Source organism: Oryzias latipes, chromosome 16, assembly GCF_053564925.1.
Source record: "Oryzias latipes strain Hd-rR chromosome 16, Olatipes_Hd-rR_3.1".
Classification (NCBI taxonomy): domain Eukaryota; kingdom Metazoa; phylum Chordata; class Actinopteri; order Beloniformes; family Adrianichthyidae; genus Oryzias; species Oryzias latipes.
In genome coordinates this window covers 12,238,789-12,258,599 of record NC_136252.1, presented here as the reverse complement: position 1 = coordinate 12,258,599, position 19,811 = coordinate 12,238,789, and the positions used below count along the sequence as shown (strand labels likewise).

The following is a 19,811-nucleotide window of genomic DNA, read 5'->3' as shown; positions in this document are numbered from 1 at the left end:
TGCTTTCACCAGGGAAGTCTCACATGTCCCAGGAATGGGTGGACCAAAGATCAAGTTTCTAGTATCATTTTATTATCTTTTATTTAGGAATTTTTTATCTTTTAAATTCCTAATGTTTTAGTAATTTTTGAGCATGCTTTTAGGAACTTCCTATGTTCTTTTTCTTACACATACCACAGTTAAAAATAAAAAAATAAAACCACTCTAAGTTATCATGTTTTGATCTATTCTTTATGACAAGTACTCTTTGTTGGGTACATTATGTTAGGTAAAATTTACACAGCAAAAGGGATTTAACTTTTTATACTGAAAGTTTTCTAGGGTTATGCAGTTTTTAAAATACAATATTGACTTTTTGTGAATTCTTTAAAACAGGGGAGTATTTTGGATGCTAACGTTTCTTCATTTAGCTTTACTGTAGGAAATTCTAAATTGTCCCGGTAACAAGTTTTCACAAAAGTAGCTACTGCTTAACTTGACTGACCCAAGCCAACCCCAGGACATCATTCTTGAAGCTCCCAAGAGTGCTGGATCTGCAACAAAAAACAAGAAATGTGTCAAATTTAGGTCCAAAGAGGAACTGAAAACAAACTTCTTCTAACATTTTTTCTTTTCTCTTCTTTTCTTTCACAAACGATTGTTCTCAGGGCCCAGCTAAGGAGACAACTCTAAAATCTCATCCCTTCTGAAATCTAAGTGTGATCATTTCTAGATCCTTTTAACTGGTGAAAATCTTCTGTGCTCCTCCAGTTTTGTTTGATTCCTTAGAGGAACCATTATGTTTCAACCATAAATAATGAGCACCAAAAACTTTAATAAATGAACTTCATTCGAATCTTTGTTAAAGGAATTGGGATTAAATAAAGCCAACAGACAAATCCAACAATATAGGGTATAAGGTTGCTGTTGGGACAAGGACGACATCTTGTCTACACTCCACAGACCTGTTTGAAAGTATTTCTTTGTACTGTATGGGTAGTCTTTCGTCATGATTGATTAAATACTGAAACAAATGTCATTTGACTGACAAATGTGATGAATGATAAAGCCTTAGGAGATGTAACATCGCAGAGATGTGTAGGAAATTCGTATTTCCATCACAATTCTGCGATACTACATTTATTTCATGTTATGATGCGCATGTGCGGAATCAGAAAAGGGTTTGGCATTCATGCATTTTGTTATTTTTTGGAAATTGTGAGGTAGAAATCGCTACACAGAGACTGAGCTCAGATAACTTCTTCTCTGCAACCTTCTTATATTTATGCTGGTAAACAAAGAGTCAATGAGGACATGTTTTCTTAGCGGGGGCACTTCAAGTGCAGAATCAACTGCCCCCTGTGACTACTGCACAAGAGCACAATTCAGCCAGTCTTTGTCTTCTAATGAGGAGCTGAGATTTTTTTGACGTTTTTGCAATAATATAAAAACAAGAGAACACAAAGAAGGCCCAGTAAGAAACAATCAAAAATAAAAACTACAATAATTACAAATGAGAGGAGGGGGTTCTCAATTTATTTGCTGTCTCTAAAGCAACTTACCTGAAATCAAGTCTTGGGTTGAGCCGGTTCGTCCTCACAGAGCTGCTGTTCCTCCATCCTCAACGTCTAGAACTGGAGGGTTGTTAGCAAACTCATTTGACCTCATTGAAGCCAACCTCATGCAACCTTCCGTCTTGTCCTTGTTTTCTATGTATCCATGCAGAGTGCTGTAGAAGTGGTCTTTGGTACTGAACTTATAGAGTGAGGAAATCTTCTCCCAATCCTTATTGCAGGGGGTGACAATTTTTGCCGGCAGGGTCTGATTAAAAAAGCTCGTCAGGTTCCTCTTTGCAAGCTCTTTGGCATGTTTAATTGAGTAGTTGTTCATGAGGTCATTCTCTTCCTCAGTATAATTCTTCCAAAACTTTAGCTGCAGGTAGCTGATGGGGGAGAAGCAGTGAGCCACACAAATCATCAACAGGTTGGATATCATGATGGAGGCGATGACCAGCCAGCCCAGAATCTGTAGTCACAAACAAGCATGAGGGCTGGCTCAACACTTCTACAAAACATAGAAAGCCTGACCCAGCCATAGAGGCCACCACACTGTTACGCTACAGTCACAACTCAGGCGACAGCTGGGTGGCCACAGGGCGGGGACAGCCGGAAGAAGCTCTGATTGGACGATGTTTAAATGTCTCTGGATGGCGACTGTACATGTCTAGATGGCAACTGTACATGTCTAGATGGCGACTGTACATATCTATTTGGCGACTGTACATGTCTAGATGGCGACCGTACATGTCTATTTGGCGACTGTACATGTCTAGATGGCGACCGTACATGTCTAGATAACAACCGTACATGTCTAGATGGCGACCGTACATGTCTAATTGGCGAGCATACATGTCTAGATAACGACCGTACATGTCTAGATAACGACCGTACATGTCTAGATAATGACCGTACATGTCTAGATGGCGACTGGACATGTCTAGATGGCGACCGTACATGTCTAGATAACAACCGTACATGTCTAGATGGCGACCGTACATGTCTAATTGGCGAGCATACATGTCTAGATAACGACCGTACATGTCTAGATAACGACCGTACATGTCTAGATAATGACCGTACATGTCTAGATGGCGACTGGACATGTCTAGTGCCATCGGCCACCTGGTAGCCGTTGGGTATTTAAAAAGCGAGCAATTCTGCACCACTGGTCATTCACAATTCAGATTTTGAGCAGACATTAGAATCAATTCACATTTACATATTTAGACAATTCAATTAACACATTTAGACAACATGCTTCCCAAGAAAGCACAATGTTTTGTCCTTTTCGTGTTCTTCTCAACATCGACCGCAATTTGTCAATCCACAGGTCTCACAGTTGCTGTGGTGCTGTCAACACTGTGATCAGTTTTGTGCAGCATGAATGCCGTCTCCTTATTTGGACCACGGTGGCTGGGATCACCAGATTGTCGTCCAGTCATCGCCGGGCCCCCGGCCCATATCATCAGCCCTCATGGAGAGTCACCACTGCTACTGTACGATTGCTATCTAATGGACAGTAGCAGTGGGAAGTTAGCAGGGTGGCTGGAGGGTGGCAGTCTGAAATCAGGCAATCAGACTATTTTGGCAACCTTGGCAACCCTTCTATCAGTCAACTAACGTGCTGATGCCTTCCTGCCACCTTCCTGCCACTGAACTGCCACCGTGCCATCTCCAAATGTGTCCGGCCGCATAAAAATGCCACTACAACCTCCTGATCACAAATGCCACCGCACGGCCACCTACAGAATTTGTTGAAAAACTTGCATAAAGGTTGCCACGCTGTGGCATTTTGGGATATGTGACAAGATGTAAACGTCATCTTCAGAACATCATCTTCACCAAAGACTGCCATCACTGACTCATCTACTTACCATACTGTTCTTTGCACTGTTGTCACTTTAACCATCTCATTGCTCTTTTGCACTATTTAGATTGCTATTCTTCTTCTTATAACTGTTATTTTATCTATTTTACTTAATTTATTTTATTTTATAAGCAGCTTGCACTGTGGGTCGAGAGGAAAGTAATTTCATCTGAGCTATATGTTATGTGTAGGCATACTTGACAATAAAGCTGACTTTGACTTTGACTTGACTTTGAAATATCATGCAAAGTCAGGAAGAGCAACTGTGATGGTGTAGGTACCATAACCGTTTGGCCTGGAACTTCCGTTCGGGGTCCTGGGACTAATGCTGACATCACATTCTGTGATTGGCTGTCCGTTGGTGACGTGTCAGATAGTGATTGGTCTGGACAAATGACGATACTACCATAGAAGAAAATATTATGAAGTCTCTTGTAAACAAACAGAGTTCAGACACAGAGCGAGATTATCTTCTAAACATGCTTTTATTATTGTTATGATTATTATTGAATGCATGTTCACTTATAGTTTTTTTAATCCATGCTCCCAATGCTTTATTATTGGCAGAACGCACCCGGAAGAACAACATTTAGCTGCGCTAAAAACCTTTTCAGCCACGGCTGAACTTGAACTGGAATAACAAGCGGATTGTGGCAAAATCTCTTTATAAAAATTACAAAGAATATTGTCAGACACAATTTATGAGGGAAAATAACTTTAGGTTACAAAAGGGAACGTAAAAGGAAAATTTGTAGAGCCCAAGCAGATCTCTACGCTACGTAGTTTGTCCAAGTAGGGCTACCGTAGTGTGACGTAAATAACCTTCAGTTGAAAGGACCCCGAATAGTTATTCCAGGCCGAACGGTTATGGTACCTGCAATGGCAGCATACCCTGCCACACCCACAACAAAATGGCGGTAATTTCCCATCCAGCACTGCACACTTTCTTTTTCTTTTTATTATATCAGATTCTTTATTCTTAACTAAATGCACACATATCTTTGAGTTAAAATATACATGTATTCTTTGGTTTCAGTGTTTATTGGTAACACAGACATATACATATATTGTTTAGGTTACTCATTTAGATTTGTTTTTGAGTTGCCAGTTCTGAGAGTGCTACTGGTCCCTACGGAAGTGGCTGAGGTTCTACTCCTGGAGCTGTGCTGTGAGGCCTAGCAAAAGAGGAGCTCAAGTCCTCACAGCCTCTAAAGGCGTCAGGCAATTGGGCAGGCGCCATCCACAGAGGTCTCCAAGGAGAGAAACCATGGACTTCTTTAATGTTTATTTACTTTGCTTCTGTTGGTCATTATTCATTTTGTTCTACTTTTGATATTTTTTCTTTTCCACTAAGAGACCAAGTTTTGTGTTGAGTAGTTGTTCATGAGGTCATTCTCTTCCTCAGTATAATTCTTCCAAAACTTTAGCTGCAGGTAGCTGATGGGGGAGAAGCAGTGAGCCACACAAATCATCAACAGGTTGGATATCATGATGGAGGCGATGACCAGCCAGCCCAGAATCTGTAGTCACAAACAAGCATGAGGGCTGGCTCAACACTTCTACAAAACATAGAAAGCCTGACCCAGCCATAGAGGCCACCACACTGTTACGCTACAGTCACAACTCAGGCGACAGCTGGGTGGCCACAGGGCGGGGACAGCCGGAAGAAGCTCTGATTGGACGATGTTTAAATGTCTCTGGATGGCGACTGTACATGTCTAGATGGCAACTGTACATGTCTAGATGGCGACTGTACATATCTATTTGGCGACTGTACATGTCTAGATGGCGACCGTACATGTCTATTTGGCGACTGTACATGTCTAGATGGCGACCGTACATGTCTAGATAACAACCGTACATGTCTAGATGGCGACCGTACATGTCTAATTGGCGAGCATACATGTCTAGATAACGACCGTACATGTCTAGATAACGACCGTACATGTCTAGATAATGACCGTACATGTCTAGATGGCGACTGGACATGTCTAGATGGCGACCGTACATGTCTAGATAACAACCGTACATGTCTAGATGGCGACCGTACATGTCTAATTGGCGAGCATACATGTCTAGATAACGACCGTACATGTCTAGATAACGACCGTACATGTCTAGATAATGACCGTACATGTCTAGATGGCGACTGGACATGTCTAGTGCCATCGGCCACCTGGTAGCCGTTGGGTATTTAAAAAGCGAGCAATTCTGCACCACTGGTCATTCACAATTCAGATTTTGAGCAGACATTAGAATCAATTCACATTTACATATTTAGACAATTCAATTAACACATTTAGACAACATGCTTCCCAAGAAAGCACAATGTTTTGTCCTTTTCGTGTTCTTCTCAACATCGACCGCAATTTGTCAATCCACAGGTCTCACAGTTGCTGTGGTGCTGTCAACACTGTGATCAGTTTTGTGCAGCATGAATGCCGTCTCCTTATTTGGACCACGGTGGCTGGGATCACCAGATTGTCGTCCAGTCATCGCCGGGCCCCCGGCCCATATCATCAGCCCTCATGGAGAGTCACCACTGCTACTGTACGATTGCTATCTAATGGACAGTAGCAGTGGGAAGTTAGCAGGGTGGCTGGAGGGTGGCAGTCTGAAATCAGGCAATCAGACTATTTTGGCAACCTTGGCAACCCTTCTATCAGTCAACTAACGTGCTGATGCCTTCCTGCCACCTTCCTGCCACTGAACTGCCACCGTGCCATCTCCAAATGTGTCCGGCCGCATAAAAATGCCACTACAACCTCCTGATCACAAATGCCACCGCACGGCCACCTACAGAATTTGTTGAAAAACTTGCATAAAGGTTGCCACGCTGTGGCATTTTGGGATATGTGACAAGATGTAAACGTCATCTTCAGAACATCATCTTCACCAAAGACTGCCATCACTGACTCATCTACTTACCATACTGTTCTTTGCACTGTTGTCACTTTAACCATCTCATTGCTCTTTTGCACTATTTAGATTGCTATTCTTCTTCTTATAACTGTTATTTTATCTATTTTACTTAATTTATTTTATTTTATAAGCAGCTTGCACTGTGGGTCGAGAGGAAAGTAATTTCATCTGAGCTATATGTTATGTGTAGGCATACTTGACAATAAAGCTGACTTTGACTTTGACTTGACTTTGAAATATCATGCAAAGTCAGGAAGAGCAACTGTGATGGTGTAGGTACCATAACCGTTTGGCCTGGAACTTCCGTTCGGGGTCCTGGGACTAATGCTGACATCACATTCTGTGATTGGCTGTCCGTTGGTGACGTGTCAGATAGTGATTGGTCTGGACAAATGACGATACTACCATAGAAGAAAATATTATGAAGTCTCTTGTAAACAAACAGAGTTCAGACACAGAGCGAGATTATCTTCTAAACATGCTTTTATTATTGTTATGATTATTATTGAATGCATGTTCACTTATAGTTTTTTTAATCCATGCTCCCAATGCTTTATTATTGGCAGAACGCACCCGGAAGAACAACATTTAGCTGCGCTAAAAACCTTTTCAGCCACGGCTGAACTTGAACTGGAATAACAAGCGGATTGTGGCAAAATCTCTTTATAAAAATTACAAAGAATATTGTCAGACACAATTTATGAGGGAAAATAACTTTAGGTTACAAAAGGGAACGTAAAAGGAAAATTTGTAGAGCCCAAGCAGATCTCTACGCTACGTAGTTTGTCCAAGTAGGGCTACCGTAGTGTGACGTAAATAACCTTCAGTTGAAAGGACCCCGAATAGTTATTCCAGGCCGAACGGTTATGGTACCTGCAATGGCAGCATACCCTGCCACACCCACAACAAAATGGCGGTAATTTCCCATCCAGCACTGCACACTTTCTTTTTCTTTTTATTATATCAGATTCTTTATTCTTAACTAAATGCACACATATCTTTGAGTTAAAATATACATGTATTCTTTGGTTTCAGTGTTTATTGGTAACACAGACATATACATATATTGTTTAGGTTACTCATTTAGATTTGTTTTTGAGTTGCCAGTTCTGAGAGTGCTACTGGTCCCTACGGAAGTGGCTGAGGTTCTACTCCTGGAGCTGTGCTGTGAGGCCTAGCAAAAGAGGAGCTCAAGTCCTCACAGCCTCTAAAGGCGTCAGGCAATTGGGCAGGCGCCATCCACAGAGGTCTCCAAGGAGAGAAACCATGGACTTCTTTAATGTTTATTTACTTTGCTTCTGTTGGTCATTATTCATTTTGTTCTACTTTTGATATTTTTTCTTTTCCACTAAGAGACCAAGTTTTGTGTTGAGTAGTTGTTCATGAGGTCATTCTCTTCCTCAGTATAATTCTTCCAAAACTTTAGCTGCAGGTAGCTGATGGGGGAGAAGCAGTGAGCCACACAAATCATCAACAGGTTGGATATCATGATGGAGGCGATGACCAGCCAGCCCAGAATCTGTAGTCACAAACAAGCATGAGGGCTGGCTCAACACTTCTACAAAACATAGAAAGCCTGACCCAGCCATAGAGGCCACCACACTGTTACGCTACAGTCACAACTCAGGCGACAGCTGGGTGGCCACAGGGCGGGGACAGCCGGAAGAAGATCTGATTGGACGATGTTTAAATGTCTCTGGATGGCGATCGTAAATGTATAGATGGCGACTGTACATGTCTAGATGACGACTGTACATGTCTAGATGTTGACCGTACATGTCTAGATGGCGACCGTACATGTCTAGATGGCGACTGTACATGTCTAGATGTTGACCGTACATGTCTAGACGGCGACCGTACATGTCTAGATGGGGACCGTACATGTCTAAATGGGGACCGTACATGTCTAGATGGCGACTGTACATGTCTAATGCCATCGGCCGCCCGGTAGCCGGCAGGTATTTAAAAAGCGAGCGATTCTCCTCCACTGGTCATTCAACATTCAGCAGACATTAGAATCAATTCAATTCACACATATATACATTTTTAGACAACATACTTCCCAAGAAAGCACAATGTTTCAATCAATTTGTCAATCAATTTGTCAATCCGCAGGTCTCACAGTTGCTGTGGTGCTGTCAACACCATGATCAGTTTTGTGAAGCATCAAGGCCGTTTCCTTATTTGGACCACGGTGGCTGGGATCACCAGATTGTCGTCCAGTCAACGCCGGGCCCCGGCCCATGTTATCAGCCCTCATGGAGAGTCACCACTGCTACCGTATGATTGCTATCTAATGGACAGTAGCAGTGGGAAGTCAGCAGGGTGGCAGTCTGAAATCAGGAAATCAGACTATTTTGGTAACCTTGGCAACCCTTCTATCAGTCAACTATTGTGTTGATGCCTTCCTGCCACTGAACTGCCACCGTGCAACCTCCAAATGTGTCCGGGCGGCCACTGACCGATGTCAAAAATCTTTTGGTTGTCATAAATTTGCGGCCGCATAAAAATGCCACTACAACCTCCTGATTACAAATGCCACCACACGGTCACCTGCAGAATTTGTTGAAAAACTTGCATTAAAACTAGAACGCCAAGGATTTTTCACTCCCCCTGACTAATTAATTGAACAGCCTTCAATTAGCCACCTTTTATTTGTAAATGCAGCACCAACTACCCGATCATCTGGATGAAGACATGTCCTAGCTAACCACATTCTTTACTCAGATCAGGGTGGGCGAGGTTTTTCTGCTTCAAAAGAGCCTCCAAGCTCTGACAAACTTTGACTCCCAGTTTGTCAACTGAAAAACCAAGATGCCTTAATTTTACTACCCTGAGCAGACATTGAAAATGATCCTGGAGCAAGTCAACCTATTTGCCTCTGAGGGAGAAGAGATAGTCCTTTAGCTGGACTCAGACTGATATTTCTTTTGATAAGATTTCATGAACATCTTGTTCTCATTTGCTGATTCTAGCAGTTGTCTATCCATTTATTTTCTGTGCCTGCTCATACTTGTCAGGATCACAGGGGTCTGCTGGAGCACATCCCAGCTAGTCACAAGCAACTGGGGAGGGGTACACCCTGGATGGGTCACCAGTCCATTGCAGGGCCACATAGATAAATAACCAGGCACACTCACATACACACCTATGAGAAATTTAGTCATTTAATTTAACCACATGTTTCTTGGACTGGATAGGCAAAGGAGGCCTATTTGACATGTTTTGGAATTTATAGTTTCAACAAGAATTCAACAAAAAAACAAAAAGAATTAAAATAAACAAGTGAAACAACATATATCTTTACATTGCTGAAGGTTTTCATTGATCAGATCTAAGAAATCAGATCACAGATGAGGAGATTTCATTGCCATCAGGAAAGAGAGGACGACAGAAAGGAGACACACTGTGCCAACAGAAAAAGCAAAAGATGGCACGATGTGGCATTCAGAAAAGGTTGGGAGGCCTCTCCATCACAGCACAATTGAATGTTACACTGCTGAGGAAGAGCCAACTACTTTGGTCAGAAGTACGGTGTCGATTCGCTTACAGAGTTTCCTGTGTTTCCTCACTCTGAACATGCTGTAGACTATTCAGGACTGTGTTGTTCAGCATGAACGTCAGACAGAGGATGACAGCTAGTTCATGGCCCTCCCTGAACTAATGGGGTTCATTGCCATCCTCCTTGTGAAGGGGGGATAAAACTTCCATCCATGCAAAACGCAAGATGGTTGGCGAAAATGGGAAATCCACTGATCTAAAAAAAACTATGGTCAGAAACCACTTCAAAGATATCATGCGGCATTTACACTTTGATGTCAAGGGCACGCGCATGGAACAAGCTGGGACTGACAGGTTTCCTGCAATCTCCAATGTTAGTGGGTTTGTTGTTGCCAACTGCATCAAACTTTCAACCCAGGCAAAATTCACTGGGAGCTTCCAGAATCAGTAAAAAACCTCGCACAGGTACATGCGCGTGCTGAGAAGGCGAAAAAGGAATACCGTGTTTGGTGACAAGCTCCCATACCTGGCAAAGGGAAACGGGCAATATGCCAGGTGAATAGTCAGTACAAGAACAATAATGCCAGAGTGCGCTTTGTTGATTGCTACAAGTACACCATGTGACAAAAGCAGAAAGGAGATTTTGGGATAGTACCAAGTATGCGCAGAAAAGTAGTGGGTTGAAGATATGACTTTGACCACATGATTTCTTTGCTTGAACATTTCCGTATTATGTCGGTTAAGAAGTGTCTCTTGTGCATGAACGATAAATCTCAGCCAAAAAAGAAAAACCAAACTGTGGTGACCTCTTACTAGAAGTGACAGAGGTGAGGGGAAATAGTGAAAACTTGCGCAGCCACTTGGCTTGTCCTTTTTGCATGATAAAAGAACAATCTAATGGCTGTGCTGTTCATGTGCAAACTATGTTGAAGGCTGCTCTTTGGGCATGTAAATTTTAACTAATCCAGCCACTTGGCTGTCCCTTTGACATTGTAGGTAGAAAAGCCAAATGGCTGCCCTACAGACGTTCTAGTGTTAAGGTTGCCACGCTGTGGGATTTTGGGATATGTGACAAGATGTAAACATCATATTCAGAACATCATCTTCACCAAAGACTGCCATCACTGACTCATCTACTTACTGTTCTTGTTATGGCTCGTAACCGAAAAACCCAAACGCAGGAAGGACTCGAAACCAACTGTAGTGTAGTCAAAAGATTTACTCGAAAACTCGAGGAAAAAATCATCAGAGACACTGAACAAACAGGACGCTGCGACACTGAAAACAACAAGGACAGAAACTTAAATACCAAACACATAATCAGGAAACTGAAAACAGCTGAGAGGACAGGTGAACACACAGAGGGAGGAGGAGGAGGGTGCAGCTGCCAGCTGATCCATGACATAACCCCCCTCACAAAGTCCGGCTCCCAGTCGGACCCCGACGAGGCTGATCAGGGTGGCTATGGTGGAAACGGGCAATCAGAGCCGGATCCAGGACGTGACGTGCAGGCACCCACTGTCGATCAGCAGGGCCGTAACCCTCCCAGTCCACAAGATATTGGATACCCCGACCCACTCTCCTGGAGGCAAGAAGCTTCCGGATAGTGTAAACTGGACCGCCACCCACAATACGAGGTGCAGGAGGGGGCACCGGAGCAGGCTGAAGGGAGGAGTCTTTAGCAGGCTTCAGTTTGCACACATGAAACACTGGGTGGACTCTGAGGGTGCGGGGAAGGCCTAGCTTGACCGCCACAGGGTTGATGATCTTGACGATAGGGTATGGCCCGATGTAGCGGGGCATCAGCTTTCTGGAACCCCCTTTGAGGGGAATATCTGTGGATGACAACCAGACTTTGTCTCCCACCTTGTATTCCGGAGCGGCTCGCCTCCGGCGATTGGCAACTGCGGTAAGCCTCTCCTGGTTCCTTAGTAACTGGTGTCAAAAGTTCACCCAGACTCGTCGACAGCGCCTTACAAATGCCGCAGGACCCGAAACAGTGGCCGTCTGTTCCTGGTGCGGGAAGAGGGGTGGTTGGTAACCATACGCTGCGTGAAAAGGTGAAAAACCGGTGGAGTTGATTAGAGAGTTATGAGAGTATTCAGCCCAGGGTAGTTGGGATGACCAGGTGTTGGGGTTTTTTGAACACAAGGCCCGTAGGGTAGTCTCCAGATCCTGATTGCACCTCTCCACCTGGCCATTGGTTTGCGGATGAAAACCAGAACTTAGACTGACCTGGATCCCCAACAATTTACAGAATTCCTTCCAAAAGGAAGCTACAAACTGGGGCCCACGGTCTGAGACTATGTTTTGAGGAAGACCGTGTAGACGGAACACATGTTGAGCGACTAGTACAGCCATCTCCTTGGCGGATGGTAATCTTTGCAGCGGTATGGCATGAACTAACTTAGAGAATCTGTCCACGACAGTCATGATGACTGACTTTCCCTTAGAGCAGGGCAGACCTGTGATGAAATCCATGGCCACATGGGACCATGGTCTGGAAGGAACTGGCAGAGGATGAAGTAAACCAACAGGGGGAGTCCTAGGAGTCTTAACACTGGCACACACCGGGCATGAGGCAAAAAAAGCCCTAATGTCGGAAGACATTGTGGGCCACCAAAATCTTTGAGCCACCAGGAATGCAGTCCTAGTCCCTCCTGGGTGGCAAACCAAACGAGAAGAATGTCCCCATTTCAGGACTGACTGACGAAGGTGCGAGGGGACAAACAAACACTTTGGAGGACAACCTGAAGGTATACACGTCGGATCAGGAACAGAGGCCTTGACCTTGCGCTCCAAGGTCCACCGAGTTGCTCCCAGAACCAGTTTAGTAGGGAGAATGGTGTCGGAAGTGGTGGAGTCCTCGTCCTCCTCTCTCTGATATAAACGTGACAGAGCGTCTGGTTTGATGTTCTTGCTGCCAGGACGAAAAGAGAGGGTGAAGTTAAACCTGTCAAAGAACAACGCCCACCGAGCTTGGCGGGGGTTCAGGCGTTTGGCAGTCCGAATGTATTCTAAATTCTTGTGGTCGGTCCACACAAGAAAAGGTCTTTCAGCCCCCTCCAGCCAATGCCGCCACTCCTCAAGAGCCAACTTGACGGCAAGCAATTCTCTGTTCCCTATGTCGTAATTTCTCTCTGCAGGAGTGAGCTTGCAGGAGAAATACGCGCAGGGATGGACTTTATTATCAGAAGCCCTCTGAGACAGAACAGCCCCCACTCCCGACTCAGACGCATCCACCTCCACAATGAATTGTTTGGAGGTATCAGGCTGAGTCAAGATGGGAGCTGCAGAGAAGCGTCTTTTCAGCTCGGTAAAGGCCTTATCAGCTCCCTCTTCCCAGATAAAACGTACCTTTGCTGAAGTTAGTCTATGGAGGGGTGCAGCTACGCCACTAAAACCTCTGATGAACCGCCTGTAAAAATTGGCAAAACCTAGGAAGCGCTGGAGAGGTTTGCGCCCGGTAGGGACAGGCCAGTCCAGAACAGCCTTTACCTTGCCCTCATCCATCTGTATGGACCCCGGTGTGACTACGTGGCCGAGAAACTTAGTGTGGGTGGTGTGGAATTCACACTTTTCAGCCTTGCAATACAGTTGGTTCTCAAGCAGGCGTTGGAGTACGGCTCTGACGTGCTGCACATGAGTCTCGAGATCTGGAGAGAAGATGAGAATATCATCCAGGTACACGAACACAAACTTATTGATCATATCCTTAAGTACGTCGTTAATTAAACCCTGAAAAACAGCAGGTGCATTGGTAAGTCCAAACGGCATGACCAGATATTCAAAATGACCGCTAGGGGTGTTAAAGGCGGTCTTCCACTCGTCCCCCTCCCTTATGCGGACCAGATGATAAGCACTTCGGAGGTCCAATTTGGTGAAGATCTGAGACCCTTTTAGCAGATCAAAGGCGGTCTGTAAGAGAGGTAATGGATAAGTGTTCCGAGCAGTGATGTTATTCAACCCCCTGTAGTCAATGCAAGGCCGCAAACCCCCATCTCGTTTGCCTACAAAGAAAAATCCCGCTCCTGCAGGAGATGAAGAGGGACGGATTATTCCAGCCTGAAGACTCTCCTGAATGTACTCCTCCATTGCCTCCTGCTCAGGAGGATATATATATATATAGGATATATGTGGCCCTTAGGAGGTTGCGTCCCCGGTAGAAGGTCAATGGCGCAGTCATAGGGACGATGGGGGGGTAGAGACTTGGCCCGAATTGTACTGAACACTGCACTAAGGTCATGATAAGCGGGAGGAACAGCGTTGAGATCCAGAGGTTCAGGAGAAGGGCTCTTGACTGATGAGCGAACAGAGGCAGCAGTTAAGCAATTTAACAGACAAAATGAACTCCAGGACAATACACGCCCCGAAGTCCAGTCAATATGTGGAGTGTGTCTGCACAACCAGGGGAAACCTAAGATCACCTGTGGTTTCAAAGAGTCAACAACAAAAAAACTACGTAGCTCTGTGTGATTACCGGAAACAGTTACTTGAATATTAACCGTACGTGCAGACACATTATGGATGACAGACCCGTTAATAGCACGAATGAGTAAAGCAGGAGACAAATGTTCAACAGGAACCTTAAGCTCGGTTACCAACTCGTGAGAAATAAAGTCCCCATCTGAACCAGAGTCAATAAGAGTCTCCAGCTCCTTCTGGACTCCTGCATAGTTCATCAACACCTTGGTTGAGGGTCGTGAGGGTGACGAAAAAGAGGAAGTACGGCTCACCAGTTCCCTCCTTGCTGGTGAACTCTGGCATTTCCCGGGCAGGCGCGCACCAAGTGTCCAGACTGTCCACAGTACAAGCAGAGTCCAGCTCCCATACGGCGCCGTCGCTCAGCGGGAGTCAGACGTCCGGTTCCCAGCTGCATGGGCTCGGGGGGAGGAATGAACTCCTGGTTCGGAGTACTGGAACGGGACGGTGGATCACTCACGTGAAGCGGTGGGCGGAGGCTGGAGTTGCTGCGCCGCTCACGACCCTGTTCCCGCATCCTTCGATCGATACGCACCGCTAGATCAATCAACTCCTCCAGTTTCTCCGGGATCTCCCTCGCCGCCAGCTCATCCTTGAGGTTGCCGGAGAGGCCCTGAAGAAACACGTCCACCAGCGCTTCGTCCCTCCAGCGGGTGCTGGCAGCCAGAGTCCGGAAATCCACGGCGTAGTCTGCGGCGCTGCGCGCCCCTTGCTGGAGACGAAGTAGTTCCGAAGCGGCAGCTCTGTGGGGTGTAGTAGGATCGAACACCGTGAGGAGTTGGGTGGAAAACGCTCTAAAAGAGCGGCAGAGGTCGGCTCCCCGCTCCCACTCTGCCAAGCCCCATCGTTTGGCCCGACCAGTCAAAAAGCTCAGGGCAAATGCCACCTTGCTCTGCTCGGAGGGAAACTCGTCGGGATTGAAGTCGAAGTGAAGGCGGCAGGAGGTGATGAAGGCCCGGCAGTCCTCAGCTGTTCCGTCGAAGGGCTCGGGACGACCCAGTTGGGTTTGACGGAGCGAAGATGGAGACGGGGGAACATGTTCCAGCCTGGAGAGGCCATCATGGAGTTGTTGCATACCGGACATGAAACCCCGCATCTCCCGCGCCAGGACAGACAGCTCCTCACCGGCGGCTGAGCCTCCAACAGCGGATGATCCAGGTAGGTCCCCAAGATGCGAACTTCCTGCTGGGTCGGTCATGGTCGCAGCGTAATGTTACGGCTCGTAACCGAAAAACCCAAACGCAGGAAGGACTCGAAACCAACTGTAGTGTAGTCAAAAGATTTACTCGAAAACTCGAGGAAACAATCATCAGAGACACTGAACAAACAGGACGCTGCGACACTGAAAACAACAAGGACAGAAACTTAAATACCAAACACATAATCAGGAAACTGAAAACAGCTGAGAGGACAGGTGAACACACAGAGGGAGGAGGAGGAGGGTGCAGCTGCCAGCTGATCCATGACAGTTCTTGGCACTGTTATCACTTTAAACCATCACTTTAACCATCTCATTGCTCTTTTGCACTATTTAGATTGCTGTTATTCTTCTTATTATAAATGTTATTTTATCTTTTTTATTTTATTTTATTATTTTATAAGCTGCTTGCACTGTGGGGCGAGAGGAAAGTAATTTCATCTGTGCTGTATGTCATGTGTAGGCAGCATACAGTACTTGACAATAAAGCTGACTTTGACTTGACTTAGAAACATAATCTGCTACTATAAGCAGTCATAAGTCATGTTTCTTTGAATATTTTGAGCGGGTATCTTACCTGAGAATGAGCTCTGACGGTTCGCAGAATTTCCTCTATTTCATTTCCAGTGTTTCTACAAGGAAACGTTTGCAGCTCTGTAACGCATTTGGCTTCAAAGTTCACCCCCCTGCACACAACCTCAGTGTAGCTGGTGGAGTTGGCCCCCGTCATGGCACACTCATAATAGCTGCCATGCAGCAGAGCCACAGCAATCCAAGTAGACGGCGCTACCAGTGCAGAAGCACTGATTTGGAAGACAGTCACTCCCATGCTCTTCAGATTCCTCCAGTTACATAGCTTTGAGTTGCGATGGCAAAACCCTGTCGTCAGTTTCCAAGTCTTCTTACTGAGAATGATGCCAAGCAGCAGCAAGGCCAGGGCTGGCATCAACAGAAAGACTAAGCCGTAGATAAAATTCAGCTCATTGCAGGGACATTTGAAGGCTACCGATGAGAAGATCTGCTCTCCACATGCCGTTATCAGAGCAACCAATCCATATCCAAAGTTGGTTTGTTTGCTGGCAAACTTAAGAATTGCCTGAAACTTTTCCATGTCTGTACAGTGAAAGAGCAGACGCAGAAATACGAGCTCACTTTCACTTCCACCTCTTATACGTGTGGTTACTTCCTGAAAGCAGCGTCGAAAAGTTTCAGTATTTGCACTGTGATGACAGTTTGATTTGATTTGATTTGAAATGGTTTATTTCAAGCAATTAAGTAGAAATAATACACCAAAGCAATATAATCATCAGTTATACATTCATACAGTGACTAATCAAACTTACGATAATTAGAGATATTAATAAATATTGCTTGAAAGGGAGTGGAAGGAAGCAAATTTATATAATCCCACCCCGTCATACTATAACCATTTTATTACATGATTTATCAATATCCGGTTCCCAGTTTTTATCAGACAGAATTAAAAATCATAAAGATGAATTACTTACTTATTATGTAAAAAATAACTATTTTAGAAATCAACATGACAAATGCAGATCAGTCATCTAAAATATATGCAGATTAAGTTACTTATAAAAGTCATTCATATGATTAAAACATAATACCATATCAGTAAAATAGACACAACACTGTTTCAGGAATTTTTATGGCAAAATTTCATCAAGTATCAAAAGTATAAAACATGTGCAAAATTATGCTACCTTAGGAAAGATTTTTGAATCAATTTATTAATTTTTGGAGCAAGTGAAGTAATATAACTAAACATCGATCAATTTAACCATTTTCAATAAGCGATTAATTTTATATATATATATATATATATTTTCCTTTTTTTTAATATATTAAAGTAATGCTGTAAGGGAAAAAATAAAAAAGTCCATAATCTGTCGATTGTCCAAGGTTGGCATTTCTTCTTCTGCTGAATAACAGCTGGTCTTCTGGGTTCAAAACAGTTAATAGTTCTCTTCCATGTTATGTCTGCAGACATTAGATTCAGGTCCATATCCTTCTTCAGCTGATATCAGCTGCGGTGAAAGTTGAGGTCAAGTTGTCTGCATGTCAGAGCTCTGCTGTTATTCAGGTGACGTCAGACGATGGAGAAAGTGATGAATCCAGGGCTGGCTGGTCATACATACAGTAAACAATTTACTACAGTTTATGCCTGATGTTTAGCTGACTGCTGCTGGTTGGATGTCACTCACCTGCTTCACATTATTAGTCACAGTATTAGGTAGACGTGGTTAGAAAAGACTGACAAAAGTGCCGTCAGTTAAAGAAAGGGTCCACAAATATGATCCAGCTTCAGAGGGACAAAGCTTCCTGGGCTTCAGGCAGCAGCCCGTGTGGAGCCTCCAGAGCTTCATATTGGCCAAAAAACCAAGGACCAGCAAGACTGCTGCTAGGCCCAGCAGAAACGTGAGTCCATAAGCCAAGTTCTGCTCATAATTGCAAGGGCACTGAAACAAAACCATGGTTGCTTTTTTGTCCATGAGGAATTGCTGAACAATTTTGAATTTATCCATGGTGGCTCACAAAGTTCTTGAAACGAAAGAGAGCAGAAAACAAAAACAAAGAAAAGCTCTGGCTCTGCTTCCGCTTTGAAACTGCTCTAAAAAAATGTGAGCTCCTCCCTGTCAGCAAATGTCTCCTCCTATAGCATGTCTCACACTCTGATTGTATTTGTCTCTCAGCACAAGCACCTGAAGAGCAGCTCAGCTATCCCGTGTCCCAGAAATATTTTCAATCTTTCTGTGAAAAATAATATGAAGGTACTCCACCTGAGGCCAGGTAAGTAAAAGTCAAGCAGTTCAGTCAGCGCAGAAACATGACTAAACATGCAGACTTTTGCCAGCAGTCATGCAGACAACAGCAATGTCTGTGTGGGGTGGAGGGGTATGCTCACATCCTCTTAATGGTAATATATATATATATTTTATAAGGGGCAATTACCATAACAATAACGGGCAATTAACATCACCCAGTGAGGGTCCTTGGGCAAGACCCTTAACGCTAATGCCTACCTCACAACATGAGAGACAATAAACCACATGTCATCCCGGTTCAGACGTCGCCCGGCCAAACAAGGTCTGCTGAGGGACCAGGGCACCCTGATGGAAAGTGGGCTACTGGAACAAGACGGAAATGGACTAGATGTGAGAACAAGGTTCTGTTAAAATGCTACTACTCGAGTAATCCCACCCAGAGGGGTTACATGCAGAGAATGTGGAATAAATAGATGCTTTCGAACCCACAATCAGGGCTAACTGCCAAACAACTGGTAGCCCAGTGCTCTAACATCCACAAACGGCAACTCCTATCACAACTTGAGATTGAAGCGATACAATACAATGCCATGGGAGAGCCAGAACCACAGGTCAGAGGAGGTTATACCACACTCCCACCCTGAGATTGGGTACACAGCCCCAACAACCACAATTCCGCTGAGCGAGGCAGCAACTGACCTGAAAGACAAGATCATGTCTACAATGAACACTAGGCAACCCCGACACCAGCTACAACGGTTAAGTGATGTACCGCCTGAAAGTCTACTGGAAACTGTGAATGAAGCATTGAGGGCAATTCCTACCACAACCATAATTGAAACCAATGAACTGGTTTACACTTCAGCAGCAGTGGTCCTTGAGATATTTGGCTATAAGAGCAACCGTGGAAGAAAACAGTACCCACCATGGAAGCTACGGTTAGAGGCTAAAATCAAGGCAACTCGGAAGGATTTGAGTAGGCTGACAGAGGCTCAAAGAGGTACAATGAGAAAGCAAGTGCCTAAGAGATACAGCCAGATGCCCATACCTGAAGCACTGGAAACTGCCAAACAAAGGCTCCTAGCCTTGAGCAGCCGCCTAAAGAGGTACACAAGAGACAATGAAGCCAGACGAATAAACAGGCTCTTCGCAACTCAACCTGCAAAAGTGTACACTCAGTGGCAGGGTCAAAACAGCAGAGCAGACCCACCAAGGCTTGAAACTGAACAGTACTGGAAAAGTATATGGGAGAAAGAGACAGCACATAACAGCAATGCCCAGTGGCTGGTCTCTCTGAGAAAAGAACATAGCAACCTCCCTGAACAGAAACCAGTAACCATCACAGTGGCAGACATCCAAGAAAGACTCTCAGCTATGAAGAACTGGACAGCACCGGGCCCTGACATGATACATGCCTACTGGCTAAAGAAGCTTACCGAACTCCACGAGCGCCTGGCAGCACAAATGTACCAGCTGCTAGGAGATGGGACTCACCCCGAATGGCTAACGCAGGGGTCGGG

The 19,811-nt window shown here is 44.8% G+C and overlaps 1 protein-coding gene across 1 annotated transcript; it reads right to left on the bottom strand.

The window, feature by feature from the left end:
* Positions 1-400: 400 nt before the first annotated feature.
* On the bottom strand, positions 401-16,687 carry LOC101155014 (calcium homeostasis modulator protein 6). Its single transcript, XM_078933139.1, has 5 exons — positions 16,086-16,687; positions 7,685-7,846; positions 4,828-4,925; positions 1,542-2,011; positions 401-533 (listed from the first exon to the last, which is right to left on the bottom strand). The coding sequence occupies exons 1-4, from the start codon at positions 16,617-16,619 to the stop codon at positions 1,576-1,578; spliced, it is 1,230 nt and encodes a 409-aa protein (XP_078789265.1). The 5' UTR covers positions 16,620-16,687; the 3' UTR covers positions 401-533; positions 1,542-1,575.
* Positions 16,688-19,811: the final 3,124 nt, after the last annotated feature.